This window comes from Malania oleifera, chromosome 12, assembly GCF_029873635.1.
Source record: "Malania oleifera isolate guangnan ecotype guangnan chromosome 12, ASM2987363v1, whole genome shotgun sequence".
NCBI classification, from domain to species: domain Eukaryota; kingdom Viridiplantae; phylum Streptophyta; class Magnoliopsida; order Santalales; family Ximeniaceae; genus Malania; species Malania oleifera.
The window spans coordinates 73236074-73258234 of record NC_080428.1 but is presented as its reverse complement, the minus strand read 5'-3'; the positions used below and the strand labels follow the sequence as shown (position 1 = coordinate 73258234).

The window sequence follows — 22161 nt, the reverse complement described above, 5'->3', positions numbered from 1 at the left end:
CCCACTTGGCAGGTTTGGAGCATCACATTTTAGGGTAGCTAGAGACCTAAGTATAGACTGAAAATCTATTCTCGCAAACATAATGTTAGTGAAATTTTGAAATGTAATGAAGGCAAGATATGCTAAATTTTAAAACAGTAAAATTATAATAGTATTGTTAATCTAAATGACTATTTTATTAATAAATTGTAAGCTAGGAAATCATAAAAAATAGTAAGCTATGAATGCCATGAATAAACACATCTTAGACAAGTCATAGACAAGCATTGAATAAATACAAAAGTACAATATATATATATATATATATATATATATATATATATAAAATTAATTTTAGGTCTGGGAACCGTGGTAGTGTATGGTTGATACCCTACTTTTAGCATGAAATTAATTAAACATTATTTAAGCAATAAATAAATAATTTTATAATGACATAATTGGAAGTTGACAAAATTAAAAATGAACTACTGCATAATTAAACTATATATATATTTTTTTCAATAGATAATGTCATGCATAAACTTTTATTATGACTTTGAACTTCTAGATTTAGATGTCACTTGACTGAAAGCTCGAAAAATTAACCGTAAACTACATTACTATATCAACCATCCAATCCGCATACATCTTCAATAGACAAGATAAAAGAAAAAAAATAATAATTTATGGACTCTCTTTTCACCATTTTAATTTATGTAACAAAACTTTTAGTACAAACACGCCAAACAAATACACGAGACAAACTCAAAAGGATAACGACAATGATTGTAATTATGAATTTTCAAAAATATTTTACATTACTATGTACAAGATTTAGAAGATGAAAAGAAGAAGAGAAGAAGAAGAGGAAAATTGATCAGAGAAAGGGAACACAAATCTGCCAGGCTTTAATATCACAGTCCAAACTGCCACTGTAAACCAGATAGGAAGTGGTACTCTCTGAACCCGACCCGCCGCCATTATCGACGGCGGCGGTCAAGCTCTTAACTGGGCCTTTGTGACCTTCAAACACCGCCAGGCAACTGTAACGTCGCCTCTCACTCTCAATTCCTCTTCTCCAAACCCTCACCGTCCCATCCGCCGATCCGCTGCACACCAAATCCGCCACAACCGCCAGGCACAATATCGCCTTCGTGTGCCCCCTGAGCGCCCCCGTTACCACCATGTGCCCGTAGCCGACGCCGCAGCTGACCCGCTCCCACACGACGATCGACCGGTCGCACGCGCCGGAGTACAGCACGGATCCGTCGAGGCTAAGAGCCAGAGCATTAACCGCCGATATGTGCTTCTCCAGAGTGGTAACCAGCGAATGTTTATTGGTACTCTTCTTCCACACCTTAATTTTCTTGTCGGCGGAGCCGGTGTAGACGAACCCGTCGACGGATACCGCGACGGCGTTGATCGCGTCGTCATGGGCGTTCGCAACCGATTCCAGGCACCGGAAATCGGAGGTCCGCCACAACTTTAGCGTCCGGTCCCAGGACACGGAGTACAGGAGTGACCCGTCCGCCGAAACGGCGAGCGCGGACACGGCGTCGACGTGGTGAACCCAGGTGCATTTCTTGTGCCGGCGCACCTTCACGTAGTTCTTCGGCGAGAGGAGGCGGAGGAAGCGGTCGCCGGCGGTGGGCAGCGTGGCGATGCACTTGCAGTGCTTCTGGTCGGGGTCGATTTTCCACACGCGGATTTTGTGATCTTGGTGGGCGCTGAACAGCTTTCCCCCGAGCGTCACTAGGGATTTCACCGCGCCGTGGCCGGCGGCGACGGTGTTGGGGGTTGAGTTTTGGATGAGGGAAGGGTCGCGGGGCCAGGCGCGGATGTCTTTGTCGGAGGAGCCGCTGTAGATGAATTTCCCGGCGAGGGTGAGGGAGAAGACGGCGGAGGAGTGGCCTTTGAGGGTAGATACGCAGCGTTGGTGGGCGGTCTGGGGTTGGCGGTCGTGTTGCAGGGTGAGAGACGGAACAGAGGGTAGACTTGGTTGGGAAGAGAGGTAGATTGATGAGTCCGAATGAAGATGGTTCGATTGAGATTTCTTAAGGTCTGAGTGGCAGGACAAGGGGGAACTCAGAATTCCCATTTGTTCAATTCCCTAATTGAACCGAAGTGAAGAAGAAGAAGAAGATGGTGGGAAGCTGGGGAGGTGGAGTTGGAAGAACTTGTGAACAGAGAATGGCTATAAAAACAACTGGAGGTGTTGAAAAAGAGGGAGGGAGGGAGGGAGGGAGGGATGGGCCATGTGGAGCCAGAGATAGGGGGCATAGGGGTCGGTATTCAATTCAAGGGGGTTGAGTCAAAACACTGAAACAGGGGAGATGGGTTTGCACAGCCAGGTTGCTTGCACTCCCCCGCATCCAAACAAACATAAAGGAAGAAGAAAAGAAAGGAATGATCCAAGTGGGCAATTTTCTAAGCCAAGGTGTGTGGGGCAGTGCACACGTGGATTCCATGGGACTGCTGGATGCAACTTAGGAAAGGTATTAGTGGTTTTAATCCCTATTTTTAGTTACCTTCTTTATCACTTCCTTAATTTTTAGTTATGTAACCCTGAATTCGATCTCTAGGGATACTCAAATGTTGGTTTCATTTGGGTCAAAACTATTGTCTTGAAAATGAAAAAAATTATATTTTTATATTAAATGTTTTAAAAATAGCAATTTGTTTTAAATAGGATTAAATTTTTTTAAAATATATAAATGAGGTGTAAAATCTTTTTTTTTGTTTATAGATCAGTTACTTATTATTTTTTTATTAGCCGAACATTAAAAAAATATAGTTTCTTTTTTAATTTTTTCCTAATATTTTTCAAGCTTTAAAATGGTCGAGCATTAGAGTCTCAAGCTTCTACTCCTAAATTCTGAAGTTCAAACCTTATAGGGAAATAGAAAAGAAAATATAATAAGAGATACACTGTATGTTGTTATGTTCTAAGTAAAATATTATCAATTTAAGTTTATGAATTATGTGATTCTGCTTTAGTATTTTTGTGTTTTTTTTTTCCTTTCATTTTGCAAAGGGGTGCAAGTAGACTAGGATAATTAGTCTGAATAGTGAATTCGGTGAATTAACCAAATTTACCAAAGAAATTTGATTAAAGAAGTAGCCTAACTGAATTGAATTGAATTGAACCGAGGGTCTTAACTGAACCCTCAGCTAACTGAACTTCAGTTCGGGTGATTCGATTAATCGATTAGTTGGCAATTGGCGAAGAAAAGAGTTAGGGTTTGTGCCTTTGCGGTTTGACACTCGTTGAGGATGAGGGCTTCGAGGCCAATGGAGGGGGAGTTGGCCAGTTGGGACTTGAGGAGGACTACTAGACTGGACTAGGGTTTACTGTGTTTTGCAGCAAAGGGCTCAAGCCCAAAATTAAATTACGATAATATAATATATATTATTACATATTATTTTGATCGATTAATTTGGTTAATTGAACAAAAAAATGCATTACCCGAATCAATAACCAAAAATCAAATTTTTCATGGAATTCTAATTGAACCAACTGAATTGAATATATTAATCAAACCGTTTTCATCGAATTTTGTAGATTCGATTTGTTAATTTGGTTCTAATCAAGTAATGCTCAATCTTGAATACAAGTGTCCCAAAAATCAAATGTCTGAAAAATATTCATAAAATTCTCAAAGCCTCAAAATGTGAGTGTTGAGGTTTATGAAAATTTTAAAACTTTAAAAGAGCTTCATATGATTTGTGAATTTTTTTTTTCAATTAAATCTCAAGATCAATGTTTTTTATCCTTAAATTAATGACATATTATTGAATATATTTTATACATATATACGTAGGCCTAGACATTAACAATAATAACATTTTTACTTAGACCGTGCTGAAAGAACAAATTTAAAACTTTAAATTTAAATTTATATAAATTTAAATATAATTTTATGTTATATATATATATATTTTAAATTTAATGTCTCTTCTTAACAGTACAAGAGTTATGGATATCTTTTCTCTCTTTTTTTTTTTTTTTTTCAATGATCATGGAAGGAATTAGTGGGAATTTAAGTTCTGATTATGGAGTGATATTGTCTGCCAAGTTGGGTTCCAAAAGTAAAGTGGATTGCTCTTCCTTTTAGTGGGCAACCAAATCAAATGTGGCAGAGCAGACATCCTCTTATCATCAGTATACAAAATATCTCAAAAGGTTTCGTCCAGTTTAAGAAGGGGATTAGAAAAGGATGCCGCAGTGCAGGCTGTCGCCCTAGACTCCTCTTTCCAATTCCTTGTCAAATCAGACAGGAGAATCTGCTATATGGGTTGCAAAACGAATGGGTCCAATTCAGGTAGGTTGGAATTAAATGGGTTTGAATTCGAATTAATCCATTTATTAATGGGCCACTATTATATAAGCCTAAATCTGTTCATTTAATAAACGGATCGTCCGTTTAAAAAATATAATATATTTATTTTAAAATTTTCTAAACATTATATTTAAAAATATATATATATTTTTTTATTTTTAAACGGGTCATAAACAGGGTAATCCGACTCGAACCCCGCCTAACTCGTTTAATAAATAGGTTAGGTACAGGTTCATCCCTTTATAAATGGACTAACTTGTACTAAACCCAAACTCGATTTAAATGGGCGGGTCACGAGTCATCCGTCTGGTTTCGACCCATTTTGTCACCCCTATCAACTCAAAGTAGAAACCCAAACCCCCTCCCCCAAAATGTAAGAAATACTTTTTGAAGTAACCATTTATTCAAGTAAGATTTAAGATTAAGTAATCACATCATTACATTGATATAACAATTTCAATTATTGGATTGGTATAAACCCTAATTACACGGGTCTTATAATATTTAATAGTACGAACTTTCACTTGTATGGATTCTTACAAGAATTAACAGTTCTCGATCGATCAACAAAATCATGTCGAATATTCATCAAAATAGAATTTACATGTAGTCACCTAATACCCACATACCACATCTCTAGGCATAATTTTATCGGTCGAAGGAGACTAATAGTAGGATTGGTCCAGTGGTCCTCGAAGGCGACACTCTCTTCTTCATAAAGTGCAATTGAAAAACCATCAGCCAAGTAAAGAGAAGGAAAAAGAAAATAGAATAAGTATCTCTGCTCTTTCCCCAATATGTATTTTGCATTTAGAATGGATTTGGTTTAATATTTACTACTAAAGTTGCATCTTGACATGGTGGGAAAATGGTCCCCATGAACACCAATAATGAACTCATGTTCAACACAGTGGCTATTCTATTCCCATCAACAAAAATTTAATACGCCCAATCCCTTAAATTGAAGGTTACTTTAGTGTTCACAGTTGTTTTGCATATGTGAAAGTGTCTTTATTGCAAGAAATGAGCCCAAGATTTTTTCATAAGTAAAAGATTTTGAAATTAATTGACTTTTTTATACTAAATCATCCCTTACTTTGGAGAAATCTTAAATTTGCAATTAGGTTGGATTTGGATGGGATATAATATTAAATTGTATTGAAATTTACTCAAATATGTTTAAATTCAAATTCAAATCAAGATTTAAAATTCATACTTCTAAATACAGCATTAATTTATAAATCATGGGATTTTCATGTTATTTGTAGAAATATTCTTATAGTAGTTATTGCAGATTTCAATAATTGGCTTGATTTAGATTTCTATCATTAAATCATTTGTAGATCTATAACCACCTTAAAAATACTTACACTTAATATTGAGAAATCATGCCCTAAAGTTATGCCCCGCTTAGAGGAAATACAAAAATAAAGAAAATCAAAGGAGTGAAGAAAAATAACAAATTACGTGGTTCGATAATATGTCTATGTTCACGAAACCCATGCACAATTTCCACTATTATCAAATGAAAAATTATCTTAGGATTTCAACCCATGACTATAGTATATATAGAGTCTCATATGAAAAACTTATAATAGTCTTATATGATTAGGGGGGGGCAAAATGGGTCGAAATCCGACGGGTGACCTGTGACCCACCCGTTTAAATCGGGTTTAGATTTAATGTTAGAATTTGTGTAACCTAAATTAGGCGGATTCGGGTTGGGTCACCCAGTTTATGACTCATTAAAAAATAAAATGAAGGAATGCTTTTTTTTTTTTAAATATAAAAAAATTTTCATTTTATATTAAATTTTTGAAAAATTTTAAATAAATAAATTATATTTTTTAAACATGTGGGTTTGAATTTACATAGTAGTCACCCATTAATAAACAGGTCAATTCAATCCAAACTCATTTAACTTCGACCTGTTTATGACCCGCCAGAATCCAACCCGTTAACCTATTTTGCCACCCCTATATATGATAATACAATTACATTATACCCAAACTAAAACACAGCCTGCGGAACCTCCCATTTGTAATAGATTTCAAGTGAATCACCCTTGTAAGTATGAGTTATAGCTCAAAAGTTACGAAAAAAATAATACTTGAAAGGTTCAAGGTATGAGGACCTCTCCGATGCAATCACACTTTAGTATTGTTGCGCTAAATAGAAAACCTTCAAAAGATTTATCCAAGTAAAGCAATGTTTTTGATTTAATTCACCATTTGACAGCCAATCAATTTTAACAAATCAAAATATTTTCATTATTTATAATAATTTCTTTTAATGAAGAATAAGTTTTTTTTTCTAGTATATAATAAAATTTGTATACATCTATAAATAATATCTTTTTTTAAAAAATTTAAAAATGTATATTCATGAAGCCAACAAAAGATAATACATCTTCTATTTCCCTAAAACTTAAAAGATCATAAATTTTTTGTTTGGAAATGTGACATTTTTAATTCTTTGGGGTCACAAAGATGGATCCATTGCTTTCTAAAAGATGAGATGGTAGGTTGAGAACCATTAATTATTGTAAGGATGCATAACTACAAATGCATGTTATTAAGTGTGTAGCTTCCTTGCAAATAAGCCGAATAAGTCCTTGTTTAATTTGAATGACTCATTTTGTCCCTTACGTTCTTTTTAAAATTTTTTGATTTTTAAATTAATGTTTTGTTTCTTATGAAAATGAAAGGATGGGTTGGTGGGGGCACGTCACATTACTTAAATAGACACTTTACCGGTTTCAATTACCTCCATTGATTGGTTGACACTTCGTATCGTATATTCTTCCAAAATTTTCATGTGGATGTATTCTCATTATTTTATTATTATTTATCATTCCTTATTTTATAAATTCAATAATATTATAAATAAAAAAAATTATTATCTACCCTCCTTTTAATAAATTATATAATCTGACTAACTTTCATTTATGTTATAATTACAATTTATGGATTTATGTAATCGTAATGATATTTTGTAGTGCAATGACTTTGACTAAAATAACTACTTAGTTAAATTTATTATGCTAACAAAAAATAGCCTGTCCTTATATTAATTTTTATTTTTTAAAAAAATAAAATTTGAACACTCTACAGTCCTTCAGCTCACATTCTCATTTAAAATAAGTGTTTAATTTCAATTTATAAAATCTAACAAAATGTTGTCTAAAAACATTTAGGAACAACTCTTGTAACATACGGAACATAAATAAATTCTTATAACGAGAAAACATGGGATGTGGTTGCTTGATAATCAAGCCATTTCTCCAAATCAATCTAAGCTTGAGCCTAACAAGCTTTTAATAAATAGAGCTGTGGAGTATATATAATTTCACTAATAAATGGCATTAACAATTCAAGATTGATAATACAAAAAATAAATCAACTCTGACAATCATAACCAACAAAGGAAAATTACGAATTCATCTAAATATCTTAACCATCTACAATAAAAAATAACACCACAAGTTCATTCAATATAAATCCACAATGTCACTAATTTGTAACATAATAGCATATCAATATATATATCTATATATATATATATATATATATATATATATTTATTGATACACCAAAAATTGGTAGACATACTCATGAAGGGATATGGTTACAAAACTACCATTAATACCTCACATAACTGCGCTTGAGTTATTTGTAACCCCCTGATACGATTACAAAATCACTATTGATAATCTACATAATTGCCCTTAAGTTATCTGTGACCCCCCTAAACATAATAATAAATACTATGTTGAAGGAAGGTTTGCCTCTACTACTATAAAAAGAGGATCCCAAGAGGAGGTAAGCATCTCATTCTCACTCACTCTTTACTTACTATTACAATTTGAACTTCTCATTCCCTAACTTAGGTATCAGAGTGATCCCCTAGAGTATACCCCGGGTCCTCTAAGTCATTCTTATTTGATTCCCTTTAGGTGGTCGCGGTTGAAGGATGGTTTAACAAAAACTATTCGATTCTTGGCAGCAATTGTTGGTGTCGTATGTGGAAACCCTTGGAAGGTTATCTATCCTTCACCATGACCACATTGCATAACTTCAAGTTAAAACCCACTGGGGGAAACCAATCACCCCAATCAATTCATTCCACTCCAATAAATAACCCAAAGTGTGCCACTGAATGACTTTCTAACTTTCCAGGAAAAGGGTAGAAGACATGTTTACTATGATCTTACATTAAAAAAGAAAAGAAAAAAGGATTATAAGGAGCATGGTCCGAAGGTTAACATGATAGAAGCAGTGTCTGATGGGAAGGTAGTTGTCCCACAAAAAGTTGTTGTGAAGGCCTTATATTTAGTAAAGAAGGTAGAGGATACAAATAGTGTGGGCGTCTATAAGCAGCGGTCCCGCGAGCTAGAGGAAAAGTTCAAAAAATTTGACTAGTTGGAAAAGCTAATGAAAGAAGTACACAACTACCCTTCCGTGGAGGGAATCCTTGACCAATTTTTCGGACCGTCCTTTTACCAAATATGTAGAGACCCGAAAAAAATTATTCATGGATAATAATAATAATAATAATAATAATAATAATAATAATAATAATAAAGAAAAGAGTAAGGGGAAGGAAATTTTAAAAAGGGAGAAAACAGGGCTTTGTCGACGAACCCAGGGTATTCGTCGACGAATATCTTGTAGATTTCGGCGACGAGGTACACGTGTACCATCAATGAAACAATACCAAGAGTTTGAGGAATTTCAGGTTCGTCGATGAAATAGTCTCCTCGTCGACGAAGTTCCTTCATGGTTTCATCGATGAACCACTTGAATTCGTCGACGAATGCTGGGTTATAAATATTGAAAAGCCTCATTTTAGCATGCATTCTCTCTCTCTCTCTCTCTCTCTCTCTCTCTCTCTCTCTCTCTCTAGATCCACGGTTCCTTCTCCTTCTCTCTTCGTTTTCGGCTTCGTTAAGGCCCAGATTGACGATCGGGAACTACCACGAGATTCCAAGAAAGATTCTCTACAACATAGGCGAAGTAGATTTTTAGTTTGGAGTTCCGAAACATCATCCCAAAATCGGGGTAAGTAAGATATTTTAGGGTTTAATGGGTGGTTTGAAGTATTTGAAATCTGGGAAGTATTATATAGAAATTGTTATGGGAAATGAGTTAACTGATTTGATGAAAATGTGATTTTTAGGCTTTTAAGCTGTGAATGCCGAAGAGCGTCAGATTTAAGGTATTAGTGGACCTCTCAGTAAGTCAGGTAAGGAGAATAAATTATTACAGTCGATTTGTGAAATACTGATTGAGTTATTTTCTGAAAATGGAATTTTGATATTTTACCTGAAATTTATTATGATATAAATAACAGATGAAATTTGTGTGGCATATGATTTATATTAAAATATGTTTAAAACTAGGTTAAATGATTTACCCTGAGAAATATGAGTTTATGAAATGTGTATTTGATATATGGGATTTGAAATGTGGAAAAGGATGAAAGTGGTATGTACTGAAATATATATCTTCTGAGAAACGATGAAACATGAAATATGGAAATATTTTATTGAGAAATGTGAATATTGTGAAATGAGATATGTGTATTCTTTGTGATTTGTATATATATATATATATATATGAAATGACTTCCGCTGTTAGGTTTGTGTATATGAGTATGATTAAGTACCTGGTACCCATTTTTGGGTCGGGTTATGTATTGTGGTATCAAGGGACTGACATGGTCGATATGTGATTATATGTATTTATTTGTATAGGAAAAAAAAGGTATGGAAAATCAGGGCGTGACAGTTTGGTATTAGAGCCTAGGTTGCAAAGTTCTGCAGATTTTAGTAAACAACGAAATACAATACCAGAGTATAGGAATGGTTTTGATGATATATGAGTTAATTGTTGTTAGAGGATGAGATTGAAATTTAGGGTTCTGTCTCGCGACCTGGAGGCAGGAATTTCGTGGTTGTTTCTGTGTTTTTCTTGGGGTGACGACTTCTGGAAAACCATGGATATTATTGTCGGTTCTTATTTCTAAGCGGTAGGGTTGAATCTTAAATGGGGATTGAGTATGTTAAGAGAGATGTATGTAGCAGAATATTTTTCGGATTTTAGTATGCTGGGTGTATTAGTGAATTATAATGATAAAATTCTAAAACAGTTTTATACTATTTGCAGGATGGATCCAGGGAGTAGTAGTGCACATGCTAGGGGTAATGATGTAGGGCCTTTTAGTATGGGTGGCGTGGATCCTGATGTTGTACTACAAAATGTCACCCAGCAGGTGATGGTAGAGATGGTTAGAGATTCAGGGGAGCGAAGCTGCATGATTGAGCAGTTCACGCATATGAGACCCCCATCATTCTTTGGGGGAGCTAACCCACTTGTGGTTGAGAACTAGGTTTAGGATATAGAGGATATGTTGGCAGTTCTTCCGTGTACATATGAGCATAAAGTATTGTTTACAACCTTTAAATTAACTGGGGAGGCAAAGCGCTGGTGGAGGTTAGCGAGATTGTTGGAGGAGCAGAGACCAGACCCTGTAGCGGTGACGTGGAGCCGTTTTAGGGAGATATTTTTCGAGAGATATTTTTCCACTACTATCAAGAGTGTGAAGGCAGCGGAGTTTCTTTATTTGATGCAGGGACCAATGACAGTACAATTGTATGCAGCTAGATTTATCGAGCTGTCTTGGTTTGCTCCGTATTTGGTACCAGATGAGGAGAGGAGAGCGAGGAAGTTTGAGGAGGGCCTGAGACAAAGTCTGTTTGAGTAGGTTATAGGCTTTCAGGCCCAGACATTTGCAGAGGTAGTGGATAGAATTGCAGTGATTGAGGGTGGCCTTCAGAGAAGTGCTACAGCACAGAGTTAGGGGAAGAGGCTCGCGTCTCCAGATGTTCAGGCAGGGTTTAGTCGAGGGCCTTGGAAAAGGTAGGATAGTAGGGGAGGACGGAGACAGGTAGTGAGAGAACGAGTAGTACAAGGCAAATAGATGCCCTTTTCTTGCCCCATATGTTTCAGGAGACACTCGGAAGAGTGCCGGGTTAGGGAGGTGATATATTACTAGTGCCATCAGCCTAGGCATATGGCGAAAGACTACCGAGCACCATCAGTTGCTATGGCTGCTTATAGACCATACCAAGGAGGTCATTAGGCAACTCGAGGCAGACAGCAAAAGAATATCGCTCCAGCACGAGTGTATCCATTAACACCGGGGGATGCTGAGTGTAGTGACCTGGACAATTATGGGAATTAAATAATAAACAGATGAGAGGAAAAAGGAAGTTTTAAAGGGGGACGCAGCAGGGTCTCGTCGACGAACAATCTTCTTGGGCTCGTCGACGTGGACACACGTCTTGTCGATGAGAGTTTACCGAGGGGCTGTTTTTGGGGTTTGAAACTCATCGACGAGAGTTAGGTGTTCATCGATGAACTCCTTTCTTGGACTCGTTGATGAGGTGACATGGCTCGTTAACGAGGCCACGTGACAAGAGGTCTATAAATAGCAGAAAACAACAGTTCAGTGAGGAAATTTATTTTCTCTCAATTCTCTTTCTCTCTTACTCGGCCCTCCCTCTTTCTCTTTACGTTTCTAGATCCATTTCTCCCCGTTTTGACGATCAGAAGCTTCCACATTGATCCTGGGGAGATTCTCTACAAGTCTATTGGAGTAGATTGTTGGTTTGAGCAATTTGGGCACCATCCCAAAATCAGGGTAAGTAGATTATTTAGATAATTTCAAGTATTCGCAGACTTATTTGAATCCAGATTTTGTATTATATGAAAATCTATTGAAGTTTTGTGGAATAAAACTAGGGTATTATATTTTCAGAGATATGGTGTTTTGGGACCCTATAGGCATGGTTTGAGGACCCCAGTGGGTATTCTTCCAAATTCTAGGTAAATTATAGTTTAGAAAATTACGTGTAATGCCCCAACCTGGGTTTTTTAGGGAGTACTGCGTCTCTCCTCCTCGACCTGGACCATACAATAGGGGGTGGACCTTGTCGGACTAATGACTGGCCCCACAGACCAACACATGTCCTTTTCTGTGTGTTTTGTCCTCACTCACACATTTCCTGAGAAAACTTTCAAAAAGGTCACCTATCCCAAGATTACTCCAAGCCAAGCACGCTTAACAGTGGAGTTCTTATGGGAAGGCTCCTGAAAAGAAAGGTGCACCTTGTTGATATGAGTAGTAACATCTAATCCTTTTAAACCTTTCTTCCACGGGATATCACATTTTCCACCACTTACAAAACGCATCGTCCTCATTGTGAACCCACATTTCCAAACCTATGCGATGTGAATCTTATCACACTTTTAGCTGGATAATTGCTCTGATACCATTTTGTAATGCCCCAACTTGGGTCTCCCAGGGAGCACTGCGTCTCTCATTCTCCACACGAACTAGACAATAGGGGGGCGGACCTTGTTGGACTAATGACTGGCCCCACAGACCAACACATGTCCTTTTCAGTGTGTTTTATCCTCATGCACACACTTCCTGAAAAAACTTCTGAAAAGGTCACCCATCCCAAGATTACTCCAAGCCAAGTATTCCTTAACTATGGAGTTCTTATAGGAAGGTTCCTGAAAAGAAAGGTGCACCTTGTTGATATGGGTAGTAACATCTAATCCTTTTAAGCCTTTCTTCCACGGGATATCACATTCTCCCCCATTTACAGAACGCAATGTCCTTGTTGTGAACCCACATTTCCAAACCCATGCGATATGAATCTCATCACACTTTCAGCTGGATAATTGCTCTGATACCATTTTGTAATGCCTCAACCTGGGTCTTCCAGGGAGCACTGTGTCTCTCGTCCTCCACCTGGACCAGACAACAGGGGAGACCTTATTGGACTAATGACTGGCCCCACAGACCAACACATGTCATTTTTAGGGTGTTTTGTCCTCACTCACACATTTCCTAAAAAAACTTCCCAAAAGGTCACCCATCCCAAGATTACTCCAAGTCAAGCATGCTTGACCGTGGAGTTCTTATGGGAAGGCTCCCGAAAAGAAAGGTGCACCTTAATGATATGTGTAGTAACATCTAATCCTTTTAAGCCTTTTTTCCACGGGGTATCACATTAAAGAGCCTTGGGATCCCAACTTACTTTTAGCACGACATTTCATCCTCAAACTGATGGACAATCGGAGAGAACCATTCAGATATTGGAGGATATGTTGAGAGCCCGTGTACTGGATTTCAAAGGAAGTTGGATTCAATATCTATCGTTAGTTGAGTTTGCCTATAACAACAGTTATCTGTCTAGCATAGAGATGACATCGTATGAAGCGTTATATGGTCGAAAGTGCTGATCTCCATTATATTGGTATAAGGTTGGCGAATTACGACTTTTAGGTCCCAAGATTATACAAAGGACCTCTAAGAAAATTAAGCTTATCCGAGACAAAATAAAAAATGTTCAAAATTGGAAAAGGAGCTATGAAGATACCCATAGGTGTGAGTTGGAGTTTGAAGTGGGGGATAATATATTTTTAAAAGTCGCTCCAATGAAAAGAATCATGAGGTTTGGGAAAAAGGGCAAACTAAGCCCTAGGTATATTGGACCATTTGAGTTATTGGAGAAGATTGGTCCAGTTGCTTACAGAATTGCCCTACCTCCTGCACTATTGAGATTTTATGACCACGTCTCAATGTTAAAGAAGTACATTCCCGACCTTTCTTATGTGATAAGCTATGAGTCGTTAAAAGTTAGTGATACTCTATCATATGAAGAAGTACCAATCCAAATTTCAGACAATAAAGATCAGAAATTACGCACAAAGAAGATTTCGTTGGTAAAGGTGCTCTGGAACAACCATGATAGTGAGGAAGCATCATGGGAACTAGAATAAAAAATACGCCAGAAATACCCACATCTTTTTGACGATAGCAGGATCGGATAAAAGCACAACATTATACAAGGTACTCATTTTAATTTTAGTAAATTTCGAGGACGAAATTTTTATAAGGAGGGGAGGATGTAATAACCCCAAAAATGTATAATAATAATAATAATAGTTATCAAAATGAAAGTGCTTCTGTACCGACCCGAAGAATAATGGTATTTAAATAATAAAGAGGGAGGGAAATGGAAACCAAAACAGAAGGAGGCAGCAGACTTCAACGACGAACGCTTTGTGTTCGTCGATGACGTTGCACTTTGGATGTAATAACCCAAGGAATTTCTCATGGCCTCGTCAACGAACACAAGGGATTCGTAAACCAGGGTACAAGACGGTCTCGTCGATGAGGGCATGTTTCGTCGATGAGAAGATATCGAGAGGATGTTTTGGGCGATTTTGAATTTCATCGACGAAGGGGAGAGTTCGTCGAAGAATTGCTTCTTAAACTCATCGATGAGATGACGTGGCTCGTCGACGAAGGCCGCAGTATAAATAGTGTAAACCTCAGATTTTTGCACAGAAAACTCACTAGGAACTCTCTCTCTCTCTCTCTCTCTCTCTCTCTCCTACGGTATCTCTTCCATCTCTCTTCTATTTTGGCCTTGTCAGTCTCTGGATCGATGATCTGAGGCCACCACGACGCTCCTGGCAAAGTTCTCTCCAAGTTTACCAGGACGGATCGTTGGTGGGATCGAGTCGAATTTCTCCCCAGAATCAGGGTAAGATCTTTTATTCAGTTTTTGACCTTTTGGCAGTTGTAAGAAATGATGGAGATAAAGAAATAATGATATTCTGTTATGGTGAATGTTGTTTTCATGGTGTTGTGTAGGAAGCCCTACGGGTGTTGGACCAGTATACCATAGGGGCTTTCCAGTAGTCAGGTAAGGGAAATATGCTATGCTAGGAAACCCTCTTACGATTTCAATATGAACTATATGTTTTTATCAAATTATTATTCAGATTATATATATATATATATATGTATATGTATGTATATATATATATATATATTTACAGTTTCCAGAATTTGATAATATTAATATTTATTTGTGTGACTTGAGTTGATAGCAGAACAGTACTATATTTATAAAATTTGTGAATACCATGTTTATAGTTATTAACAGAAATACCATGATATTTGCATGTTTATAGAGTGATGAATTTTTCAGTGTACAGTATATTCAGAAATATGCATTTTCAGTAATTTCAGAATAACACGTTTATCAGTACCATAATGCCCCAATATATAGATATTCAGACAGCAGTTCAATTATACAGAAATTAGATTTCCAGTCAGTTTATTTAGAATTTTTTAGATAAATTCTATGGGGTTATGGTTATTTCAGAAATCACAATAAAAACAGTATATTACAGATATCAGTTACCTATATAGTATTAGACCCTGATGGATCAGACAGCAGAGCACGGTACCGTAGCTACATATATTTAGTTTAGAGTGCAACCACTTTACTCAGACAGTAAGTGGTATGAGGTCGATCGTGCCTATGTCGGGACAGGCTCTTCATCAGATATGGATTGAGGGGGTCGATCAGACTGTCGGAGTTCAGTTGACTTACCCTGGTCGGCCAGCCAAAATAGGTCCCGCTTTCGGACCACACAATCCTGTCATGAGGGGTTAAATCATAACATACAACCATCCAAAGAAATTTCTCAAATATTATGAGTATTATCAGAATTTCAGGAATAGTAGTATTAATATGAAAAGTAATTTCATATAGATTGGCATGTTAAATTATGTAGTTAATGGTTTTATTATACGTTATGTAATATCAGCATTTTCAGTTTCAATTATTCATACTATTCTTAAATCAGATTATTTTTTCCAAACTATAGCCCAGTGGCCACACACGAGTAATAGCATGTTTCGTCTTACTGAGCATTGACTCATCCCAGTGTTGAATTGTTTTTCAGGTGAACCAGCTAGGCAAGTGGAGCAGGCTCACAGGTAGAGGGGCTGTTGTATTGCCCTTTTTGAGAGTGAGTATACTAGTTTTGGGGTGACATATTTTTGTAAACCCTTGTTATCAGTAAGGGTAGTTTTGAGAAAACAGTGATGTTTGTATATCATGGAATGATTTGAAACTCTGGTATTGTATTATGAGTGGATTTATTTTATATGATTGACCTTCCGCTATTTAGGTTAATGATTGGAGATAAAACTAGGGAAAAAGATTTTATTTTAGTAGAAGGTCGTTACAGTTTCTCTGTTAGGATCCTTGATTCCATGTTTGATGACTAAGAAATACCTTGTCTAAATGAATGCTCATAGACCATTGCGACTCAGTCGCTCACTAGAGGTCGGTTTGGTCAAAATGGAATTTCATAGGATAAACAGGATAGACACCGCTTGTACACATAAATAAGTATATATACATAAAATAATCTTTTGACTGACATAATTTGTAAAAAAAATATGATATAATAATAATAATAATAATAATAATAATAATAATAATAATAATAATAATAATAATATTAATAATATAGGTATCCTATGCGGGGCCCACATGACCGTGTAGGACTCACATGAGTCATGAAGTCGTGTAGGGTCCACATGAGTCTCAAAACTGTGTAGGGCCCATAAAACCATGTGAGAACTATTGGAGTTACATAAGACCCACTTGGGTCTCGAAGTTGCACGCAGCCCATAAGACCATGTGAACATGAGTTTTCGAAATTCAAACTTACTTCTTTTTCAAATATATATACACTAAAGCATAGCTTAAAAATAATAATAGTGATAATAATAATGATTTCAAATAATAATAATAATAATAATAATAATAATAATTAATTAAGTAAATTAATTTAAAATTAATTAAATGAGAGTGTCGTCAAGCACTCCCATTTTCCCACGTGATCCCCATCCCCATCCCATACCTAACCTATACCTAGCTCATCCCATACCCATTCCTTTATTTTAAAAAAATTATAATTTCACCCATCTCCCCATACTTTTACAAATTCTATTTTTTTTCTCAAAATTTTTCTATAAATACGAAGCTCTCAACCTTCATTTTTCATAAAAATTTTCCAAAGGAAGAGAAGGATTAGTGAGTGAAAGAATTAGTAGCGGAGGGAGAATTTTTGTTATAATTAAAATTCTCACTCACCCTGTAGTGGCCCGGAGGAATTATGGTATTTAAATAGTAGAAGAGGGAGAAAAATGAAAATTTAAAAAGGAGGAATAGCAAGCCTCGTCGACGAACACAGTGCGTTCGTCGATGAAGTGGCATACTGGGCTCGCCGACGAGGTGAATTTTGTCGACAAGAAGTTATCGAAAGGCTATTTCACAGCTTTGAACTTCGTCGACGAGGAACAAACGTTCATCGACGAACTTCCTTCGTGGCCTCGTCGACAAGGTGACGTGGCTCGTTGACGAATGCCAGTGTATAAATAGCCCTAAACTCGATTTTTCAGCAGATTTTCATGCAAAATACCCTCCTCTCTCTCTCCTTTCGATTTTCCCTCCTTCTCTCTAGGATTTCGGGCCAATCTTTTGCCGGTTCGATGATCCGAGGCCACCATGACACTCCTAGGAAAGTTCTCTTCAATTATGCTGGAGTGGATCATTGGTAGGGCTAAGTTGAAATCCATACCAAATTCAGGGTAAAGCTTTTATTCAGTATTTGGCCTTCCTTACAGTTGCAGAAAATGTAGTACGCATAGAAATACTGATTTTTTGTTCTGGGAGTTGTTTTCAGGGTGTTAAATAGGGAGCCCTGCGGGTGCAGGTCTAGTTGTTGTAGGGGCCCTTCAGGAATCAAGTAAGGGAATAAACTAAGTTAGTTGTTTTATGAAAATATATGTATAACCTTACAACATTTAATTTCAGGAAAATAAATAAATAAATAAATATATATATATATATATATATATGCATTATGTTTGGGAAAATACTACTGTAAATGACAATATGTTTAAATTTCTGTAATACCCATTTTGTATGGCATAAGTAAAATTTATTATGAATACTATTTTTTAGGAAAATGTTAAATGATACAAAGTTTTATATGATATATCGATGTACGGTCTGAAAGTTTTTATATGATATATCGGCGTACGAGCCGAGAGTTTTTATATGATATATCGGTGTACAGGCCGAGGATGTTTTCACATGATATGCCGACGTACGAGTCGAGCCATTTATATGATATGCCGGCGTATGTTCCGAGTCTCTTATTTGATATGTGATACGGCGTACGGGCTGTGATTGATAAAATACAAAATGTCGGCGTAAGGGCCGATGATTTTCACTCTATATATGAAATGTGATATGATGATGTTGAATTGACAATTATTATTATGGAATAGTAATGTATCACAATTTGAAAATATGTTATATGTTATCAGAACCTGGTTGGCTTGGTTTAAGCTTGCACGAGCACGGTACCGTAGTTATGTGTTCATGATCATCATGATATTGTGTTATTGGTATCGTACGGGGTAGCGTGAGGATGGATAGTCGATGTGGTCTATTGAAGTGTTGGCGCCCCTGGTGTACAGACCAGGTTTGGGAGACCCATCATACTTACAGACATTTACTTTGACTTGGCAGTGGTCGACCAGCCATTGTCAGGTCTCGCCTTCGGTCCACACAACCCAGTCATGTAGGGGTAAGACATGACACCAGCCAGCTAAACTTCCAGGGTTGTTTTTGTATCATTATTATACCAGATGAATTATGTTATGGAAATCCAGTATACTCTATTATGATTATATATGTTTTTCCCAGATATGATACAGACAGTTTCACTAAATATGTTTATGTGTGATTTTATGTATAACATGAAAAGACTCATGTTGCCACATACTGATATTAGTTTATTTCCCTTATTGAGAGGTGCCTCACTCCAAAATTATACAAACATTTCAAGAGCCCCAGGTAGGAAAGAGGATAAAGCTCTGCAACATTAGAGTTCAGCCGCTTTACCCTGTCTGAAGGGTGAGCCTATTGGTAGGGTCAGATGGATTTGTGGGAGGCGACCCTATGCCACTTTTGGAAATTTTTGGGTTATGTGTATTTTATGATATTTTTAGTAAACTCTGGTATTGTATTGATTTGGTGTTGTGGTATGTATATGATGTCATGTTTCCTACTGCTTAGGCTTCCGTGTTGAACTACTAATGTATCCCTAGTACCCACGGGTTTAGGTCGATTATGATCAGCTAGGTTTATTATATCAGTTTTATTATTATGAAAAAAAATTGTAAAATAAGAAGGTCGTTACAGTTTGGTATCAGAGCCTAGGTTGCTAGGTTCTGTAGACTTTAGAGTGCAGCGGAAACGATACCGGAGTATAGGAAAATGATTTAAGGTTTTGTTCTACAGTCTAGAGGTAGGACTTTCGTGGTGGTTTCTGTGTTTTTCCTGGGGTGACGATTTCAGGAAAACCATAGTAAACTATTTTCAGGTTGTGTTCCTAGAATGTAGGACTGGAGTTAGGAATGAATTTAGGAAGTTAGGATAAAGAACTATGTTAGGCGTGTAAATTATAAGTATAGGGTTCCTACGTTACGTTTATTGTTTTTAGGATGGATCTAGGAGGAAGTAGTGCCTAGGCGAGTGGCAGTGATGGAGCAGGGCCCTCGAGTGTAGGCGGGACTGATTCCGACGTAGTACTACGCAATGTGGCTCAACAGTTTATGGCTGAGATCGCTAGGAGCTCTAGAGAGCAGGGAGGTCCATCTGCAGGCCATGGGTGCACTATAAAGAAGTTTACTAAGATGAATCCTTCGGCGTTTTCAAGAGGGGTTGATCCTGCAACTGCCGAGAATTGGATGCAGGAGATTGAGAAAGTATTGGCAGTACTATAGTGTACGGAGGAGCAAAGGGTCCTCTTCGCCACCTATAAACTGAAAGGAGAGGCCGAGAGGTGGTGGACTACTATGAGACTTCTGGAGCAGCAAAGGAAGACATCGATAACGATGACATGGGACTAATTTAAAGAATTATTCTTTGATAGATATTTTCCAACTACTGTCAGGGAGGCTAAAGTGGAGGAGTTCCTAGGTCTGAAGCAGGGACAGTTGTCGATCCATGGATGACATGGAGTCAATTCAAGGAGGTGTTCTTTGAAAGATACTTCCCGACCTCCACATGCGATGCTAAGGCGGATGAGTTTTCTGCTCTGTCGCAGGGAGATATGACGGTATAGGGGTACTTTGCTTGGTATATAGAGTTATCCCGTTTCGCGCCATATTTGATCTCGAGCAAGTACGAGAAGACTCGGAGGTTCGAGAAGGGTTTGAGGAAGGACAGTCGCATACTAGTGGGTATGCTTCAGATCCGTGAGTTCTCAGTTCTAGTGGATAAGGCCACAGTGATCGAGATCGGAATCCTGGAGGATAAGGTGGATCAGGAATCGAAGAAGAGGCTGGTACCTTCTAGGTCTTAGTCGGGATCTCGTCAAGGATCATGGAAGAAGAAGAAGAAGAAGGGCTCAGGTTACCACCAGAATACCAAGCGTCAGAATTCCTAGGCAAGTCAGACGCGTGATCGTTGTATCAAGTGCCACAAGTGGCATAACGGTGAATGCTAGCCATTTAGGGGTAACTGTTACAATTGTGGCCAGTTAGGTCACATGGCTCGGGATAGTCACACACCAAAGAGGGGTATGCCCGCTCCGAGTTAGAGTCAAGGAAGTAATCAGGTATTCCAGGGAACTTATTAGGCGAACACAGCTCTAGCAAGGGTATACTCGCTTACTCCGGTGGATGCTGAGCATTCAGGGAATGTGATAACAGGTACTATGATGTTGCTTCTAAATAGAGTTTTGGTTTTATTCGATTTGGGTGCGACCCATTCCTTTGTATTTTCTAACTTTGTAAAACTATGTGGGGTTGAGACCCAAGTCATGAATGAAGAATCGTCTGTATTTACACCCTCTGGGAGTGTATCATTCTATAGAAGGAAGTTAGAAGACTGCCCAGTGGTAATTCAGGAAAAGTTGCTACCAACGAACCTTGTAGTATACAATATGTGGGGGTTTGATGTCATACTGGGGATGAATTGGTTGTCTTCCAGTTATGCTATGATTGACTGTCGTGGAAAGGTAGTAGTGTTCAGACCTCCTGGGGAGTAAGAGTACAAGTTTGTAGGATCGTGTGTGCGTTCAACGCCACAAGTTCTATCGACATTATAGGCGAGGAGGTTACTTTTGGACAGGTGTCAGGGGTACCTAACTTGTGTGAGGGAACCGCAGTGGGATGAGTTGAAACTCTAGGATATTCGAGTGATTAACATGTTCCCGGATGTGTTTCCCAAAGACTTACCCGGTTTACCTCCGGATCGTGAGGTGGAGTTTGTGATAGAGTTATTGTCTGACAAGGCACTGATATCTAAAGCTCTGTAGCAGATGACTTTGGTAGAACTTCAGGAGTTGAATCAACAGTTGCAGGAATTACTGAACAAGGGCTTTATCTGACCTAGTGTTTCACCCTAGGAAACTCCAGTTCTATTTGTGAAGAAGAAGGATGGGTCAATACGTATGTGCATTGATTAATATGAGATCAACAAAGTGACTGTAAAGAATCATTACCCTTTGCCTCGTATTGATGATCTCTTTGACCAACTACAGGGGATGCAGGTATTTTCAAAGATTGACCCACGGTCAAGGTATCATCAGGTAAGGGTTAGATCTGAGGATGTGGCAAAGACTGCTTTCCGAACCAGATACAGCCACTATGAGTTCTTAGTCATGCTTTTTGGGTTGACGAATGCTCCGGCAGTGTTCATGGATCTAATGAACAGGGTTTTCCACGAGTACCTGGACCAGTTCATAGTGGTGTTCATTGACGATATTTTGGTTTATTCGAGGAGTCCGATAAAGCATGAAAACCATTTGAGGTTGGTACTACACATTCTGCGAGAGAAGAAGTTGCATGCCAAGTTGAAGAAGTGTGAGTTCTA

The 22161-nt window shown here is 37.7% G+C and overlaps 1 protein-coding gene across 1 annotated transcript; it reads right to left on the bottom strand.

The window, feature by feature from the left end:
* Nucleotides 1–651: 651 nt before the first annotated feature.
* LOC131144142 (protein JINGUBANG) lies at nt 652–2624 on the bottom strand. The gene has a single exon (XM_058092563.1). It carries the CDS (start codon nt 2075–2077, stop codon nt 857–859), a length of 1221 nt encoding a protein of 406 aa, XP_057948546.1. The 5' UTR covers nt 2078–2624; the 3' UTR covers nt 652–856.
* Nucleotides 2625–22161: the final 19537 nt, after the last annotated feature.

Bases quoted from the DNA above. Each gene is read 5' to 3' on its own strand.
- LOC131144142 (XM_058092563.1), bottom strand. From the start codon at position 2,077: ATGGGAATTCTGAGTTCCCCCTTGTCCTGCCACTCAGACCTTAAGAAA.